An 18,842-nucleotide genomic window follows, 5' to 3' on the forward strand; every position below is an offset into this window, starting at 1 on the left:
TGAGGCCGAATAATTAGGAGACCGCTTGCAAATCAGGGAGAAAAGATCCTGCACTCAGAAATCACTGCTGAAATAAACTGTGTATTTAATTTTTAAGGTGTAAAAATTAAGATCTTTAAACAAATTGAAGCAGAGAGGATAAAAATGATTAACCAGGGAGCTTAGCTGGAGAGTATTCTATTTATTTTCATAAGCAGCTGCCTCCTGAATCAACATTTCTCAAGCACAGCTCTTGCTGGGACATGACTGAATGAGCCAGATCCAAGACCCCAGTGTTCCCTCCCCTGCGGAGAGCCCATTGTGGCAGCCTCAACAGCTCCGACTCCCTCGTGCCACTGCTGTGAATTCTGCATCCACAGCTATTTATTCTGGGGCAGTTTGCCAGTGTCGAACAAAGATTACCATCTGAGAATTTTGGTGAGGCTATGCGACTTAATTAACTAAGATAATGATAAAAATGACATGCCTTTGCGAAGGTAGCAAGGGGAGATGAGTCATGGAAGTGAAATATGTCAACCTCTATATACTTATATAGATTGAAATATTTTAGACATACCATTCGAACCCGTTCTCCTTAGTCTGTGAAATAACTTCATAACATAAGGGGTACTTCTAGTCCTTTGCATGACAGGACTGTCTCTAGTGAAGCACCTTGACCAGAAGAGTGGCTAACAGATGTCAAGTGGGTCTGGACTTCGTGGGGCTGGATGGTTCCCATGATAGCGGTGGTGCCTGCACAGGGCATCTGCGGGGGAAAGAGCCTTGACGTGAGACTTCAGCCAGACACGCAGCCTCCACAGAGCATCTTAACTTGAATCTGGCTCACACATCTGGCAAATGGATCACAGACCTGGAGATAAACAGGGACATTTTGCTGGCAACGTAAGTGGTAGGAAAGCGGCAGGCAGGAAGGGGGAAGTAGAAGCTAATGCTACAGGCCCCTTAGCTCTGCTAGTAAATCTGTGCAGCAACTAGCACAGAGCACCAATCTCTGCTGAAGCCTCTAGAGCTTTGCTACAAAGCAGACAAGAATGAAACATGACTGCTTCAGATGCCTCATCTTTGATACTACAAACAGAATGGCAAAATGAGAACAAGAAATTATGTAATTAAGCAGCTTTCATTTGTATAAACATGGAGACATATGTATCAGTATGTTTTTATACACACATGTACACGTGGGTTTCCAATATCATTTCCTTTTAAAAATACATTTAAAACCCACAAAGATTTAACAAAACTTAACATTGGATCCAAAAGAAGTTGGAAGAAGCCTCATGCAGGAGGCTATAAATCTAAAGCAACTGAGACTTTATGAGACGGGACATCTTCACTTGTGAACATTATTAAAACACCAACTTTATTCAGGAATACAGAATACATTTTTGAAGATTTCCAGTTTACAAAAGTTTAAGACAGGATTGTGTTTCAACATACAATCTCCCTTAAAGCTCTTATGTAACATTTCCATTTCAAGTTGACAAAACCCTTCAAATCAGAAAAAAGAAGAAAAAAAGACACATGAAGGCCACAGTCCTGTACTGGGATACATTCAGGCAGAACCCAGCACAGAATTGAAATTCTTTCTGCAGTCACATATTTTAGGCCACAGGTGCAATACAGACTTGCATTAATAAAAAAAAAAATTTCAGAACTCGTACGAGCTGCAAGAAGAGCACTTGTCTTACCATTTTAGTTCCAGGCACTATATGCAAAGTAGCTTCTGATGAGAAACAGTTAAAAACAGTACTTGCCATCTGACCACCACGTTAAAAATACAGCATTAAATTCTTCCTTTGTTTATACAATTTTAAATATTCATTAAAAATTAAATTCAGAACCCCTCTATCCTTTTCATCGTTAATAGTTTTTCTTATCTACTAAAACCATTTGTCTTTCCTAAGATGTCTAAAAGTAAAGCTCATAAGATTAACAAGCTGCATCATTAATTAAAATGAGAGTCATCATCTCTTTCCTCCACCCAGCTTCTAAATCTATCACAGGGGCCCTATTAGCTGCGTCAAAGTGAAGTGGTGTAAATAAAACTGATTTGACTTAAAAGGAGAGGAAGAATGAATGCAGTTATTTAAAAATCGCAATGCAGTCAGTGTTGTCATGTATGTCACTGTAGACAAGAGACAAGAAAATTATTCACAGGCTTTCTTTTAAACACATTTCTGCCAGTTTTCCATTAGCACAATACCAGAGAGGTGAATTGTAATTTGCCTTACAAGGAACTTTAGACTATTGTATCAAAAGGATTCACTAATGGCCTAATTTTAAATACACTGCACTATGACTTCAGCAGAGGTTACAGACACTCAGAACTCCTGAAATGTATTTATTTGTTTATTTTAAAATAACCCAAAACTCATTTCCAACAGGCTAATCCACATTCCTTCATTTACTTCAAGTAGTCACTTCTTCAAATTGTTTTGTTGGAATCAAATATATTAATACACCGAGGAGAACTACTCATTACAGTGGTCACCACTCAATTCAGATGTAGACTCAGAATTTGGCTCTGGAAGAAAACTTTTATCGGTTTTACTTTTGTAAGCATTGGTCTTTCAAATAACATCCATTTGTTTAAATATTAAGTATAAAGGAAAGCTCCTGGAGGACTAACTTCAATCTAAAAGGGTAAGAGCAATTACAAACAATAGAATACCAATTTTACTGGCTACTGAAAAGAAATCCTACCACGTAGTATTTCATGAACACTTAACTTCAGCCTCACAAGCTGCAGGATTTTCAATGAAATATTTAATTTCATCAGCGCAGTTGTTGCTACCATGCTTTCCCAAAGATTCCACTGAATAATGCAGCGTACCGCTGTATTAACACTACTAGAAGTGACACATTAGAAACAATTTTTGTGTGATACTACAGCAATTTCCAAAAAAAACAGCTAGCAAATCTGTTCTACAAACCAAAAAGCTCGAGTAAGATGAAACCCTTCCTTAAAGTTTTAGCATGCCTTTTCGGAACAAGATACTGAACTGCTGTACTCCTCAAAGTTCAGTAGTCCCCGTAAGTAACAACAAGAGGAAGACAAGACTTGTTTCTCTTTTTGGATCTCTAGACAATGATATGTAACAACACCCAGAAATGTAGTTAACAGCCTCCCATATCAACAATCAATCAGAAAGGCACAATCTATCTCCTTTTGTAACTTGTGTTCTCAAAAACTAAAAGATTCCTATACAAAGATAAATTCACCCTTAGCTGGAAGGGAAAATGCCACACCATTTAGAATGTTTGTTCTTTCTTCTTTTTGTCAAGTCCAAATGGATTATATTAATGCAAAAGTTACATGAATATATACAACCTGAAAGAGTATTTTTTTAATATATATATATACACACACACATATGACAGTGACTAACACAGAAGGCAGAAGCAGCAGGCTATGTCCACTCTTTTCCTACTTCTTAACAACGCAAGGCAATGATTTTCCAGATGCCATAGGCAAACAATATTTGGTTTGCACACACGCTGGTGTCTTAGAATATACATGGTGAAATGCAGTCGCCCATGGAAGGCTTGAATGAGGGATACGTGCCATGGAAATTACACTGGACACAATGAGTTAGGCAACTTCTAAATTAAGATGATGTTTAATTCTAATGAAAATACTGCAAACTCTTCAACAGTATGTTTTAAAGTCCAACATAATGTTTTAAAAACTGCAACAGAAAAATGTCAAGGCTAATTCTGAAACAGCATTATGTAGCTCTCTTACAGAGGCTGAGCAGAACCTAACGAAAGGCAAGAGGGACAGCAGGACCCAGTGCTCACAGGAGACATCCCTGCACCCTCCTTTACTGTTAACTCAGCTATGTACCTGAGTTTAACCTACCTGTAAAATAAAGAATAACTGTCTGCTATATGACAATGACAACATTCTGCCTATCAAGTTGGATGGAAACATTAATCAGCCAAGTCCTGCTTTGTGAAGGACAGCGTAATTACATTGCTTGAGCTCCAAGCAAGGATGAAATCTGACCCAATCTTGTACATTGCTTTACAAGGACCTAGGAGCATCTTTACCAACACGCTTAAGACAAGCTGCCTAAGCCTGTAATGAAAGGTGGCCATTAATCTGCTTGCGAAGTCAGCCAAGCCCATCAGCATTAGAATTCTCCAGTGCTCCCCACTGTGTCATCTCAGTCCTGGAATGACCTGTGCTTGTAAATCCATCAGGGCCCTGCCTCTTACATACTATGGCAGTAGTCTCCAGAGCTGGAAATGAAAAAACAAAAACAAACAAACAAAAACCCACCACCACCCAAACAAACAAACAAAAACCAACCAACCAAACGCAAAAAAGAATTCAGGTGGATGTGTGGGAACTGAGACTGAACCTGACTCGTTCCCCTACCTACACAAACTCAAAAATTCTTGGGTTCTGAGCATATAACCTTTGGGCAAGAGAAGTTACCTTAGAAAGATGGGGAGGAAGAAAGCAGAAGGTGTGGGCAGTCAGCTTGCTTTATTTCCATTAAACAGCAAAGACTGTGCAATGTCACTGTTCATTACACAGAAGGAATGGGAAATGTGCCTGATAGACAAATATAAATAATTTTTCAAGGTGAATTTCCCTCTGGACAAGAGGAAGACACTGCACTGTTTTCTGTATACTGAGCACAAGTGCAGCACTGCAGTGTCATTTAAATTCACATATTACCTTCCCTTTAGCCACTCTAAATACCTCTACCTCTGAGATGCGATTCAACACTGTGCACTGAAAGAGTGAGCACTCTTCACAGGACACCATTCCAAGAGTTAGGACAAAACAGACACATATAATTCTGTTTTTCTTAGAAGCTAGAATTTCAACCAAATGAACACAATTAACGGCAAGCTCCATAAAAAAAACCAATGACAATATTATAAGTGAAACTTTGACATTTTAGAGTTCTACTGGTGCAGTAGAACTAAACCTATACAATATACTACTAACAGAGATACACGTTTAATACTATGTGTATCCACGCATGTACATATACACACAGTAGAGAGGGCCGATAAGCCCAACACCTTTGACTACATGACCTGCTTTCAGTTATTTTACAAATATAACAAACTAGTTATTCACACTAAAGCTTTCCATGCTGGGTGTTTGCCTCAGGCTGGTTTTGATGTTCAAGGTTTAGCTGAAACAGTTTGGGGTTTTTTTGTTGTTTTGTTGTGTTTTGGGTTTTTTTTGTTTGTTTGGTTGGTTGGTTTTTTTCCCCAAGAAAGAATGCATGGAGTAATGTTGCTTTGTCACGTTTGAAAAGAAGTCTTGCACTGGTTTGCTGAGAAGCTTCAGTGCCTCTGTGCTTAGCCTTGAAGTTTGACAGATAAGCCAGCCTTTGTGGTGTTCCTGAGAAAACCCATGCAAATTTGGCCTAGATATTAGCATCTGGGGAAAAAAACCTTGTTTGCTCAGTTAGAAAGTTGTTGCATCCTCACAATCTTAGACTTTGAAAATTACATTCACAGTGAGAATGTTCCAGGCCATGAAGAAAAGGGTCAAGTAGGACATTTTCTGCAATTTGAGCTCTGCCAGTGGGCTAGCCTTGGGCACCGGACCTCTAAGCAGAGAAAGTGCCTCTCATGTGCTTCAGTGACCACCAGCTGGCACCAGGCAGTAAGAAGAAACAGCTCACATGTCGACAGGACAGGAGGCACTTTGAAAACAAGAGTCCGTCTGGCACGGTTTGTGTGCAACATCTGTAAATATATACATTAATATATATACACATTAATATACAGTAAATAGTCCAAGAAATACATCACATCAGTTCTTTGACACAGCACTGATGTTTCTCTTACTAGTCTGAACCGGAACTTGCTTGCAGATATATTGTGGGGAGCTGATGCAACTCTAGGTTTAGCTCTCTCAGCTCTGTCTTTGATAAGCCCAAATATTAACTTAGTGTGTATTCAAATCAAGTTATCATTCAGGCACATGTCCCCCTGAAACCTATTAGCCACAGCAGATTAACCCATACAGACTTGAAAAAGTAAACGCCTTCCTGCCCATCCCAAATACTGGAGCAGTTACACTTCTCTTTCAGCAGTGTGGTTGACCAGAGAATCGCTTTGATCTGCTGTCCTCTCAAGAAGAGTTCTGTGGCCATCCATGCTGTCACGGATGTCTCTTGTCCAACTGCTGGGCGTGCCCAGAGGGCTTCCTGCCATGGGGGTGTCTGTGCTCACCAAGCTTCCTGTCCGAGATCGGTAAGGAGGAAGGTCTGGCTGATTAGGGGATTCCGATTCAGAACAATAAGGTGGTGGAGGAAGGTCAAACCAAGGTGGTCTGCTGTAAGGTACACAACATAGTAAGAGGTTACCAAAAACGGTAGTACAGAAGAAAGCACATGGTTTCCCAATTATAAAAATAACAAGCAGTATTTTACTTTATTAGTAGCTTTTTTTGTTATTTTACTTTTTAAAAAAATTTACTTTATTAGTAACTTTTCCAGGATGACACCTATTAGGAGATCTCAGACCGACCTGCCTACATTATTCAGGTCATTCCAAAACAACCACACCACCACTAGGTACCAAGGTTTCTGATCAAGGTGCAACATAGCTAATTACATACTGCTTAACACTCTACATTCTGTTTTTCATGGGTATGCACTTCCAACAAATCTCAGCTTGCCCTCAGACAGCCATTTTTCCTGTATAACATTTACACAACCTGAGAAAGTGCTTTACGAGAAATAAGGTAAGTAGTGGATTTACGCCTATAGATAATGATGTGAACACAAGAAAGCTCAGAGGAAACCTCCATCAAGAGATTAATGGCTTACAGCCCACAAATAAAAAACAAACTGAATTTTTCACATGACAAACTGCTTCTGGTGTCGTGATATCACATGCAGAGCAACTGCTAAGTAGGCAGAGACAAGATGAGTACTGGATTCAGGAAAACTGCTTTTTCATTCTGAGAGTAAACAAGTAAAGGGATTGAAGGGTTTAGCAGATTGATATAGGTCTTGGGAGCAATTAGCTCTGAAATTGCTGATGGTTTGTATCAGCACAGGTGAGAAGTGATTACAATCTGGACAGCTGCTCATTTTGTTATCCTTACTAATGAAAAGATACCATTATTATGAATGTCAACATTAAGATAAGGGACCTACTGCCAAATGCAGCAGAGAACAGGAATGTAAATGATTATACTATCGTTCTTAGTTCCCAGAGTTTGTAATAAAAAATACCAACAGGATGACACTGAACAATTGGGATCACTAAAGTTCATACCATGCCTTTTCACGTACAGAGGATGCAGTCTAGGGGTTTTGTTTGGAAAGACTTTACAGACAGAGGTTAAAACGAAGGTTAATTATCTACAAATAAAACCAGTGTCATAACTACAAAAACATCATAACCCAAACCAGACCCACCCACAAAACTTCAAAGCACTTTCAGCTATCTAAAATGAGAACAGTGCTCTCCATTTCAGAGTTCTGTTCTTTTCTTCTGTTGGTAAAGGGCAAGTTGTGCAGAGCAGAGGGACTATACAATTTCTTTATGGAAGAATTGAAGACCTCTTACCTTTATGTACTTACCACATATGACCAGAGTATTTTTTTTTTTTTTAATACATAGTATGACCTACAGCCTAGCTGTTTTTTGGTAAAACTCCAAATTCAATTTTCATGTTTTGATTCCATACTGGCACAGGATATCACTACTAGACAAGTGATACATTTCTTTGCATTCTCTTGCTATCCTCAAAATCTTTACTATCAACCGCACATGCTAAGAGGGCATGACTTAAGTTTACCTTAAAACCCTTTAATACCAGTAACAGTAAGGGGAACTGTGGAATTTTTCATATGCAGGAGAAGCTCAAATTTGCCAAAATTTGGCCCTATGTGTGTGACAATTGCAATGCTGTGCTTCTGTCAAAAGCAGTAATCAGGATAAATGGGAAGCAGAAGCATAGATTAACAGGGCTGCAAACAATAATGTGAAACTATGGTGAGCACAGCATTAGCTGCTGTACATACCTTTGGTCGAGCACAGCCTCTGAATAGGATGGTGGAGAGTCCATGTCCACTGGCCTGTGGTATGCCTGGTTAGACATGTACTGGATCCCATTGTTGACATTGTAGGTGACGCTGCAGTGGTGCGGGTGATCAAGGACCACCAGCCGGGACAGCAAGACAGGGTGCTGCAGTCGATGAACTGGCAGAGTCATGAGATTGTTGCGTTTCCGTTGGTGATGCAGGACTAAGGCAAGAAAGGCCACCACAAGCACAAAAATGACAGAGCTACCAATGATAGCATAGGTAATACTAGGGTAGTAAAGTAGCTGATTTTCTGAGGTCACATAATCTTGGCCGCTGCCTGCCTCTGCAAGACAAAAGGAAAAGGAAGCCTGAGATTTCTTTCAGCATAAAACTGCTCTTAACCTGTGCTGTCTTTTCTGCTAACTCACTGTGTGACAAAAGCAGGGTTTCCCTTTTTCTCTGAGTTGTGGAAAATTAGCTTATTAAAAGCATATGCATACAAATCAGAGATTGGCTGACTATCACCCAGTCCATCCTCACCCACAACAATTGCCAGCAGATAAACTACTACGGAGACACAAACTGAGAAAGAGTAAATTACACACCATAGTAGGAAGCACGTACACTGTCACGGGAGTAACTCCCCCATCCCTACCTATCTGTCATAACTTTTTGTTTCCAGAGGTGAGATACCCAATTCTGAGGTATAAGCACAGCACCTCAGCTGTACTTGGCAAAGCACACTAGAATCAGAGATGTAAAAGGCTTGATCTTTACTTTTAACAATAACTGGCAGTGCAAAGTTTACCAAAAAAAGACAGCAAGTACGTCCTGTGCTCCACAGATATAACAGTCCAAAATAAGTATGGGAGAAAATACAGAGAGCTGCTCAGTTAAGGGCGGTTATTGGGATGTTTGTGATCAGAAGACCTCCTGCTGAAAAAAACTCTAAAGAAGAAAGGGTGTTGGAACAGAAAAACCAGCAATGTAAGCCTGGTAGATGTGATACCAGTAAGAGACGTGAAAGAAGAGTGTAGTGAAAGAATTGATTGGTAAAACAAAAACAAAACCCACAAACCAGGTGAAAAACCCAGGTTAGGAAAGAACAAGATGAGGAAAAGAAAAACATCAGCTGCGCTGAGGCCATGAAAGATCACACAAGTAATCTTCAGTTTGAGATGGAAAAGGTGAAGGGAATGGTTGGAAACGGTAACTGAGTGGCAGGGAGCAGGAGCAGAAGCACAACCCTAAACAGCAGTATTAGAGAGATGAGAAGAAGGGACGAGAAGACTTGATCATAAGAGGTACTTCACATAGCATATACTATGTCTTTTATTTGCAGGAGGCACTGAGGAATTTACAAAGTTACCAACACTTGCAAGAGAAGTTACAGCTGGATTTGTTCAGAGTCATGACAGAGCAGGAATTGCTACCTGGGCTCTGGGCCCAGAGAAGCAAAAAGGTAACAGAATAATGACTTTGGACAACATCTGAATAGATCTTGAACTGCATGCAAATCTTATGAGAAAACACTATAAGAGGCAACACAACACAAAGGAGGAAAGAGGTTCAGAAAGCAAAATGGCATAAACACGCTGGTGTGACTGCCACACATGAGGTCAGTGCCAGCACCACAGAACTGCGTTCCCCCAATTCCATTTCAGCCCCCTCTTCACAAGTTCATACAGCCTTTGAGTACTATTCTCTTTTTTGGGGGGAAAACTTCTATTTCTGTGCATGCTGTAACTCCTTATAACCACAACAAGAAAAAGACATTAATCTGCCTCAAGAAAAAATAAGAGGCTGAGTAAAAAACAAACAAAACAAACTGAACTCCTTGACCTCCAACATCCCCACAATTACAAGAGGACTATCCATCCAAATTCTTAATTTCTTACTGCAGAAGGCTGAGACAGTAAATCTTAACATGCCATTTTCCTTTCTTTTGCCTATCAACTAAAACTGCTTTTTGGTCACTCAAAATTACAACTGAGCCACTTACACATTTCTCTAGCAACAAAATAATGAAATATATACCAACTGTGTCTGGCATAATAGAAGAGCTTTCCTCAAGCACCCATTGTTCTGCACCAAGACGCTTTGGGTATTTCCCTCAAAATGTGATTTTGGTAGTTCACTTCCATGGTTAAACATTAAATCACACTTTTCAGCACCACTAAAAGTAACTTATGCATTAGTTATGTAAGATAATACAACATAAAATGACTATCTCTTAAACATCTCCATTTTCAATCATAGATATTTTAGAAAGAAGGGATGGGAAAGAAAGACTGTACCAGAACTGAGAGAACATGATTATTGGTCCTGCTACCAACTAAGAAAACTACCACTCTTAAATAGATCCATTTTACTGATGATGCCACTACAACCACAGACCAGAGCTTTGCAGGCCAGCTGCAAGCCACACAAATTTATTGACACCTAGTGTCACACCTCAGTGAGGAACCTTACTAAATTTATTTCCCTGTGCAACTGTGCTGGAGAGAAAGTAGAAATCACTGTTACACTCGACACTAGGTCTCTGGCTCACTCAAAGTGAACAAAGTCTGCATGAAGAATGTAACCCAAAGCAGAAGGGAGGAAAGGAATTTACATGCATTAGTAATTTTAATTACAGCCATCATATATTGCTGTGGCTTCTTGAATACACTCCCTAAATTCACCAGCTGAGAAATTAATTCATGTCACATATCACAGTCAAGGGCCAGCATTAGGAGTATAGTGACAAGCAGATCATTTTAATGCAACATCAACAAGTTTATTTGCAATGAATGATGCATGGATGAATACCACCATCTGCAATTCTTCAGTGCAAGGAAGGTAAATATATTATGACATCCAAGTAAAATACCAAAGACTTTCATTCAACTTGGCTCACTGGTTATAGAGCACCGACATATGACTGAGAACAGAATGCCTTTGCAGACCTAATGAGTCCTAATTAGTTACCATGGGATTGTTCTGCAGCAGCACAGTCCTTTCTCTTTATAATCTCCATCTTATTAAAAGGGAAGAAAAATAAGAGAAGTCAATTATATGTGAACTTCTTTTCGAAACTTCTAAGGTTATCCATCTGTTTAGGACAGCATCTTCTAAGTCCTGCATGAAAAGCCTCCATAAATCTGAACCGATTAACCAGATTGCTAAAAAAAAATAATACTTTGTCAAAAGTCAGATGGGATCTGATGACCAGCTCTAGGACAGTCTGAAACAAATAATCTATTTTATCAGGTTTTATGATCCTTTTCACAAAACAGCCACCACATATCTTGCAGAGAGTTTGGGTAAATTTGCAGTTAACATGCTGTTTTGGAGCTCTGGGATTACTGTGGCTAATGAAACATCATTTGTTTACCAGTAACTCTCTACTCCTTTTCAGGTGTTTAGATCTAGATCTATTGCTTGTATTCCAATTTCGTTCACCATAACTCTGAGAACAAGAGCAATCTAAGGTTATGCTTACACTAGGGACTACGGGTCCAGGTAGACATCTCTGAACCAGAAGTATAGCTGTGAAGGCACTGTTTTGAACAGTGCTATCTGGTACAGCCTTCGAACCAGCCAACTTGGCAATATTGCTTTTGGGATCTGAATTAGCATCTCCATCAGTTTGGCTAGTTCTAGCCTGCATGTCTCTAAAATGGAGCTGCACTGAGGAGTACAGATATATCCTGTGAAGAGGGAAGAATCTGGTTTACCTGTTAAGTGCACTTTCTTGTGCCCTGGGTAGTGCTGAGTAGTTTGCATGGAGACACTCTCACTCCCCATGCAAAGACTCCAGCTCCCTAAACACACACAGTCTTTATACCTTTGCAGGAACAGAGAGAGTGCACCAATCTCTGAGGCGGAGTTCTGGCCAGGAAGATTCAGCTATCATCAAAACAAAGTCTTCTTCCACCACCATAACAACCTTATTCTTGCCTTATAGGTGGATTTTCTGGGCCAAGGTGACACTATCTTAAGGTCCCTTTGCAAAACACACATGAGAAGTCCAGTGGTATTTTGCTTCTGCTGCGGTGTAGCTTAAACCACGAAAGCCCAACCTGCATCTAACCTCTCTTTTCCAGCAAAGTCAGTAAATCCAAACCTGCAAAAGATGAAAGTCTCTGCTGAGCCTATCAGCACTGCTTGGCTTGTAGCCACAGAGAGAGCACTTCCCATTCAAGGAAAAGAAGTGAACTGCCCTTTATGGTCCTCCAAAGAATGCTCTGGCAAGGAAACTGCTCTATAGCACAGCTAAAACAAAAGTAGCAGAATTATAAGACAGTTTTGCATATGAGAGGCTTTTATATTGAGCTTTTTCTTTGTCTTACCATGTATCTGATCATGTTGAAATTAATAACATCTTGGTGATTCCTTGGCAACATTCTGGGTTTTTTTTGTAGAGCCAGGTGAGTATACAGAGCTGTGGAAGGGAATGACAGGTACCTAGCTGGGACTGCCTGATGAATCCCTATCCATTTTGTACACATTGTAATAGGGAGAAGGTGAAATATAAGAACACCTTAAAAATCTTAGCTGGACATGCACAACTACTTTAGAAAGAAAAAGCCACGACTCTTCCATTCTGCTCTAGCAACTTTCAGAAAATGTTTACACATCACAGACGTCATTGAACTGAATTTCTTGATAATTCTGACATTTTCTCCCAGAATTAGTAGATATTATCCAGGCAGGTTTAATAAGTTCTGTCTGCTCTGTTAAATGCAAATTCACAAGAAAGGTGAGTGGGCAAGCTAATTTAGCTTAAATTCATGGAGTATTTATTCTTTTGTGCCTTTTTTTTCCCCTTTAAGAAGATCTATGTGTTTTAATCATGCCACATATGAACAGTCTATCAATGCCACTTATGCCTATTAAACCTTATTATCTGGGAAATGCTGAATTTGCAGATTAGAGATTTTTGGAGTGTAAAGAGCTTTGTGAATAATTTAGGAAAATACTGATAAAGGAAACATAACGGGTTGTGCTCAGAGGGCTATCTTATTGACTATGAACAAATTTGCTGTCTCAAAGGTTTTAAAAAAGATCTGAGAGTAACTGCATTAAGTCAGCCAGACACAGGGATGAGGGGCTATTATTTTATCTTTCACAATCCTCTGCTCAAGCCTGGCTTTTCATAGTTCATCAGAGAAAAGCTTTTGAAATACATAATCTGAGCAGACATCTGTAGCCTTAATGAGCACGAGTCACGGTCCATCTCCAACAAAGACGCTACTGTAACAACACATTTAAATTCCAGCTGGTTAAAGAGCAGAGCTGCAGCTTGGAAGGTTAAAGACGACAAAAATCAAATACAGACAGGCAGAGTCTCTGCACACTATTTACTTTTTGTGCTAGAAGCTCCTGCGGCATCTAGCTAAGTCTCAAAAAGCTCTTAAATTTCTCATCCTTGATCATTTTATGCCCCACTAAAACAAGTCTTATGTAGATTTTTTGCACTGGACTTTCAGTATAGTCTTTACTCTAGAGATGTCTTTTCTAAACCACTTAGCTTTTTTCCCTACTGCCCTTTTGCAAGCTGCAAACACGACCTAGCCTAGACAGCACAGCACCTTGACTTCATGGAGTTTCATACTCAGTTACCATTTGTTCCCCTCCCCAGGCAGCTTCATATTCCCCATAGACACTCAAGACAAGGATCTGTTTTCAACTGCATTCAAAATGTGTTTCTGCCCTGCTTTGGCTGCCTCCAGTTCAGGCACAGAAGATACATTTGTTAATAGAGGTGTTACACACACTCAACAGACCTTATCCACGGGAATTGGCCAAAGTAATACGATATGATCACATGTTTGCTTACCAGGTACTTGGTAAATGGATCAGATTTCTTACCAAGCTCCTTTCAGGTACGTCCACAACAGCAATGGCTTCACATCCAGACCACACTGATCTGCACAGATGTCCTGGCTTGAAATGGCACCAAGTTATCCCATGTTTCAGCCTGTGCTGATCACAAGTGTCCCTAATACCCACAGACCAGAACCACAGCAGCCAGTACACCCCTTGAGCTAAGAAGCTGGAGCAGAGGGTGGCTCTATTCCCAGCTCCTCAAGTTGCCCATCAGGTAATTTTGCTCCACCTCTGCCTGTCTCCCTACCCTGCTATCCCCACCTGAAAACTAGATAATGATGTTCTTGGGCTCTCTGGACATTCTCCCAACCTCTTCTGTACTGACAAGAACTCTATTTTCCTCAAAAGCATAAGTGTTTCAAATATTAATCAGAAGTCTAAATACCACTGGATGCTCTGTCTTTGCCTATTCTTTCAGACGACTGAGAAGACGTTCATGACCTTGCCTGCATAAACAGAGTAGGACATCTCAGTATGGAGAACTTGTTATCTATCCATACAATTTTTTAAAATAATTATTGGTATTAAGTGTAGGACCTTGGAGTTCTAGTAATGAAATAGGATTTCACTGTATAATGTACTCTAGAGGCTCTGAGCAAGATGATGGCCATTGTTCCAAAGAATTTAAAGCTAAGTGTAAGAGTTGGAACTATACATTGTTGTAAGTCTTTACAAGTAGCCAGCAAGACACATATAAACCTCAAGATAGTGTTAGTCAGCAGAATTTGCAGCAGGCTCAGCACGTCTCATTCGGTGCCTCAGAATGGGTGAGTTACCTGTGCCTTCCTCCCCAGACTTAAACCCCTCATATCCTGACCACGCATTACAAGAGCAGTGCTTTCAAGTCTTTGCAGCTGCTGAGAGAGCAGCTGAGTCATCAGACTGAAGATAAAAGCCTCACCTCTCACATGCTGCCCTCCTTTTTATCTTCTGCAGGGTAGGATAATTATTCCATGCACTTCACACATCACAGTTTAAACATAGGAAAAAAAAAAAAAAGAAAAAAGGAAAGCAGCAAACTGAGCAAATAAGTAGAGAACTAAGAAATACTTAGCAGTAGCCATGGCAACTAAAGTTCTAAAATTAACTTGGCAGCAATGTAAAAACCTGCAAAGCCAAAATCTGCCATCAAGCATGGAAACAAAAGGTCCAGACTTGGCAGCTGGATGGAGGCCAAGAAGGAAATTAAAGTGTTACTCAAATGCAATTCAGGATCGCTCTGACATTGACGTAAGCAGCATTTCCTGAACACGATAGCCCAAAAGGCTAGTAGTGTAATTTCATTAATTCACAGCCAGTACAGAAACTATGCCCAGAAGCAGGGGCAAAACATAAAAAGGATGAACTTTCTCTTAATAAAGTCCTCTTCTCTATACAGAGGGGTTCAGTTACTTCTGCTTGTCGTCTTTGAAAATGGAGGGTGTCACCATCAAGGAGACTGGCAGAACTTACCATATTAACCATTCTCATAATATTTTATGACAGGAAGATACCACTCAGCAAGAGCCTGATGCACTGAAAGCTCTAGGGGATTCTATTACTATCATCCTCCTCCCAGTCACCAAATTAAACCTGTTCTGCAGAATTAAAATCTCAAATAGCAGCATCACTAAAAGTCTCTTCGGTGGGCCAAGCTTCATTGATCTTGTACCACAGCTTGCTCCTTCCCCCTAATCTCCCAAGAGATATCCCTGTCCACCTTGTTCATATAACTAACAGTATTTCCCAACTGCAGAAAAAGTCCAGATTTTGGGTCTCTGGTTGCTGTGTAATCCATTGTTTACAGTTAAGTAGTACTATTGTACAGTCTTGAAAGTTATAACAAAATAATCTTTTAATGGAAAAGTTAACAGAACTGTGAAATTCAACCAGCGAGACCCAAGCAGACTCACAGTTAGTCTCCAGCATCAGCTTTATCTTAACTTCTTTAACTAATGGCTTAACAAGTGTATTTTCTACCACAGCATACCCTTGGGAACACTGGCAAATTTAATGTGCAAGTGCACTGTCCTGTCTTCTGCAAAGGTTAATTGGAATAACAGAGCTCTAAGGTAGGTAAGAGCCTGGATGTTGTATCAGCTCCCTGCCAGTGCAGAAGCATGTTCTACCTTAATTAATGTTGAAAGTTCTTCAGCAGTTTCAAGTCAAAAGTATGAAGGACAATAGATTTGTCAAAAGCCATGGGTGGCTTTGCCTTTCCTATTCCAGTCTGACTCTAAGAGTTTAGAATCCAGGGTTCCATGACATGCTCCGCCAACATTCCTTGGAATCATTTAAATATCTAGGAAGAAAAAAAACAACTCAAACCAAAAAGTAAATTAATTAGAATGAAAATCAGTAGATGAAATGCTTGTGGTTTTATCATCTATCAACCCTGAAACTAAATCACACCATGTTGCAAAGACTGTTACCAGTTTATCTTGAGGGATCTACATGCCTGCAAAAAATGCGTGTTATTTCTATAGCATGTCTGGAAAAAGCTGAATGTGGGATGCTGTACAGGACGCACAGATGAGTTGCATTTTTACAGTGTTTATTCTGGAGGTTGGTAAGAAGAGACACATACTGTTCAGCTAGAATGTGCACATTAACTTTTTCCTAGATGCCGCATAGTGGTACGGACAGCTGGTGCATAAGAAGGATAATAAGGCTTGAAGAGATACAGTGCAGGTTTTATGGAGCCTGCAGAGTCAGCTATACTTGGCAAGAAATACTGCTTAAGTGTGATTTAGATATACTGAAAAGTAAGTTTTTAATCAGCTTTTAAGTTTAGTCATTTAAGGACTGTATTTTAATGGCTGTGCTTTTTAAAAGTGTTAGTACAAAGTCCATGCCCTGTCTTATACATTACTATTATCAATCCTATTTATTCTTAGAATTGTGATGAGGAAGAGATCTTGTCAGAAACACAATCCACATAGCTTCACTCATTCAAGATAGTGTCCTAATGATTTAGAAACCATTAGCAGGTTGTGTTCTTGAGCAAAAAAAGAATCAAAACAAAGCAGAGACAAGACCTGCTAGATGACCTAATCCCTTTCCTAGGATCACATTTTACATTATCCATCCATACCTACCCAATGCCCCTTCACTGACTGCTTCTAGGATGCAACAGAGGAAACAGGTGGCAAATCCATTCCAGTAAGAGCCCTGCAGGCTGCCTGGCTTCCTCTAGGAAGCAAAAGCAGACAGGAGAGAAAAGCAAGACCATTATGACTGAGCGAATTTGGGTAGATGCGCAGTGCTTGGTTCCATCAGAGAAAGCACCTGTGTGAAGTTACATCAGGAGATGCTTTGCTTCTTAAATTATCCTGACTTTGCATTACAGTTGTCCGGCGTACAAACTAATGTTTCCTTCCAGCTACAAGCTCTGTAAACTCAGTGTAAAGAGCAAGAAAGCCTTGCCAAACAGTGGCCTCAGTAGCTTCACTATGTTCAGGTTACACTTTCAGGAAGGTCTTAACAAACATCATACTTGGTGGTAAATCAAACTCTAAATCTTTAATATTATAAAAAGGAAAGAAATAAAGCATAAAACAGAACAGCAAAGATGACAACAATTGGTTGTGAAAGTAGCTATTTCATAGCCCTGTTTTGCCTTCCTTTTCACAAGAGACAGGCTATCTAGTGCCAGAGAAAGAGAGAGGGAAGGAAAAACAGGGAAGCAAGCAAAGGGGAGAAAACAAACAAAAAAAGAAGCAAGTGAAGTAAAGGGGAAAAAAGCTGCATTTGAAAGCTAGTGCACACAAATGGGACACCAGTGAGCATCCTGAAGACATTAACACCAGTAAGAAGATAAACTTGTGCTTTTCATCCTCTTGCTAAAAATCTCACTTGATCAGAAAATACAACACTGAAAACAGGGAGTACAAAGGAACCATTCAAAGGATGTGGCTGCCAGTGGTTCATTACAAAATGGAAAGTTTTTCAGGAGGGCCCAAGGGCTCTGCTCTGAATCTGATACTATTCAATAGCTACCTGAATGACAAAGTAGAGAGAACATGCTTATTCAGGTTGCTGTTAGGCAACACAAGTACCCTGCTAGGCAAGATTACAATTCGAAATGATCAGTAAATAGCAGAGACAGTCAGGATCACATGTTGTCAGGTGTCAGCAGAGAATAGGGTGTTAACTGGCAGTGAAGAAAGTAACTCCAACTGTACCCATCCCCAGCAAAGTGTCTGTTGGGGTATTTATTCCGCTCGGGACACCACACTTAAAGAGCAAATATAAATCAGAACTCGGACAACAACAAGAATTATCAGATGTCTGTAAGACACTAACTACCCAGAAAGGTCGTACGAATCAGGGTTGTTTAGGCTGAAGAAAACATTGCAAGGAAGCTTTTCCTATTTTCAAATACAGAAGTTTAAAATGAGAGAGAATCAAAAATATGCCTGCTCTGCCTAATAATATAAACTCAGTGCTTTCAAAAGCTGCAGGGAAGTGTTCCAGATTACTAACATGAGAGATCACAGCTTTATTTCATACATCTAAATGATTAGAGCTGCTGCATTTGTCTGCGAGTGAACAGTAGTAGCACCACATGCCTCCACACCTTTAGATTTCCAGTTACCTGACTGCTCTGATGGTTTTACTGTAGGGACTATTATCCCTTTATGTCCTCAGGAGAGTTTCCCAGAGTTTTTCTGCAGAATATCAACAAGCCTACAAATTTTAAGTAACCACAAGCCAGGTTGGGTCTGACCCACTTACCTGCAAAGGTAAAGCTCCACAACAACTTATATCAACTTCCCAAGCCAGGTGTGTAATTCTGGTGTCAGATGCAGCTTGCAAAGTGGCAAGGATAATAAAGCACCGGATTAGATCACCTCAGTCTAACAACGGCCTAGACACCTCTTTGGAGGTATCTGGAGACCTCTGATAGTCCTGAATGTATATGCTGGTCTATAGTAAAAACAAAGAAAGAAACAAACAACAAACCCACCC

The 18,842-nt window shown here is 40.0% G+C and overlaps 1 protein-coding gene across 2 annotated transcripts in view; it reads right to left on the bottom strand.

Annotated features, from left to right (window-relative positions):
• Nucleotides 1–1,334: 1,334 nt before the first annotated feature.
• Nucleotides 1,335–18,842, bottom strand: part of LDLRAD3 (low density lipoprotein receptor class A domain containing 3) — a 122,282-nt gene continuing 104,774 nt past the window's right edge. For both annotated transcript variants that reach the window (XM_064452338.1, XM_064452337.1), the window contains exons 5-6: nt 8,016–8,361; nt 1,335–6,313 (exon numbers count right to left, since the gene is read on the bottom strand). In XM_064452338.1, coding sequence (XP_064308408.1) covers nt 6,052–6,313; nt 8,016–8,361 — 608 coding nt within the window. In that variant the 3' untranslated portion in view covers nt 1,335–6,051. The remainder of the gene's footprint in view (nt 6,314–8,015; nt 8,362–18,842) is intronic.

This window comes from Phalacrocorax carbo, chromosome 5, assembly GCF_963921805.1.
Source record: "Phalacrocorax carbo chromosome 5, bPhaCar2.1, whole genome shotgun sequence".
In the NCBI taxonomy this organism is placed as follows: Eukaryota; Metazoa; Chordata; class Aves; order Suliformes; family Phalacrocoracidae; genus Phalacrocorax; species Phalacrocorax carbo.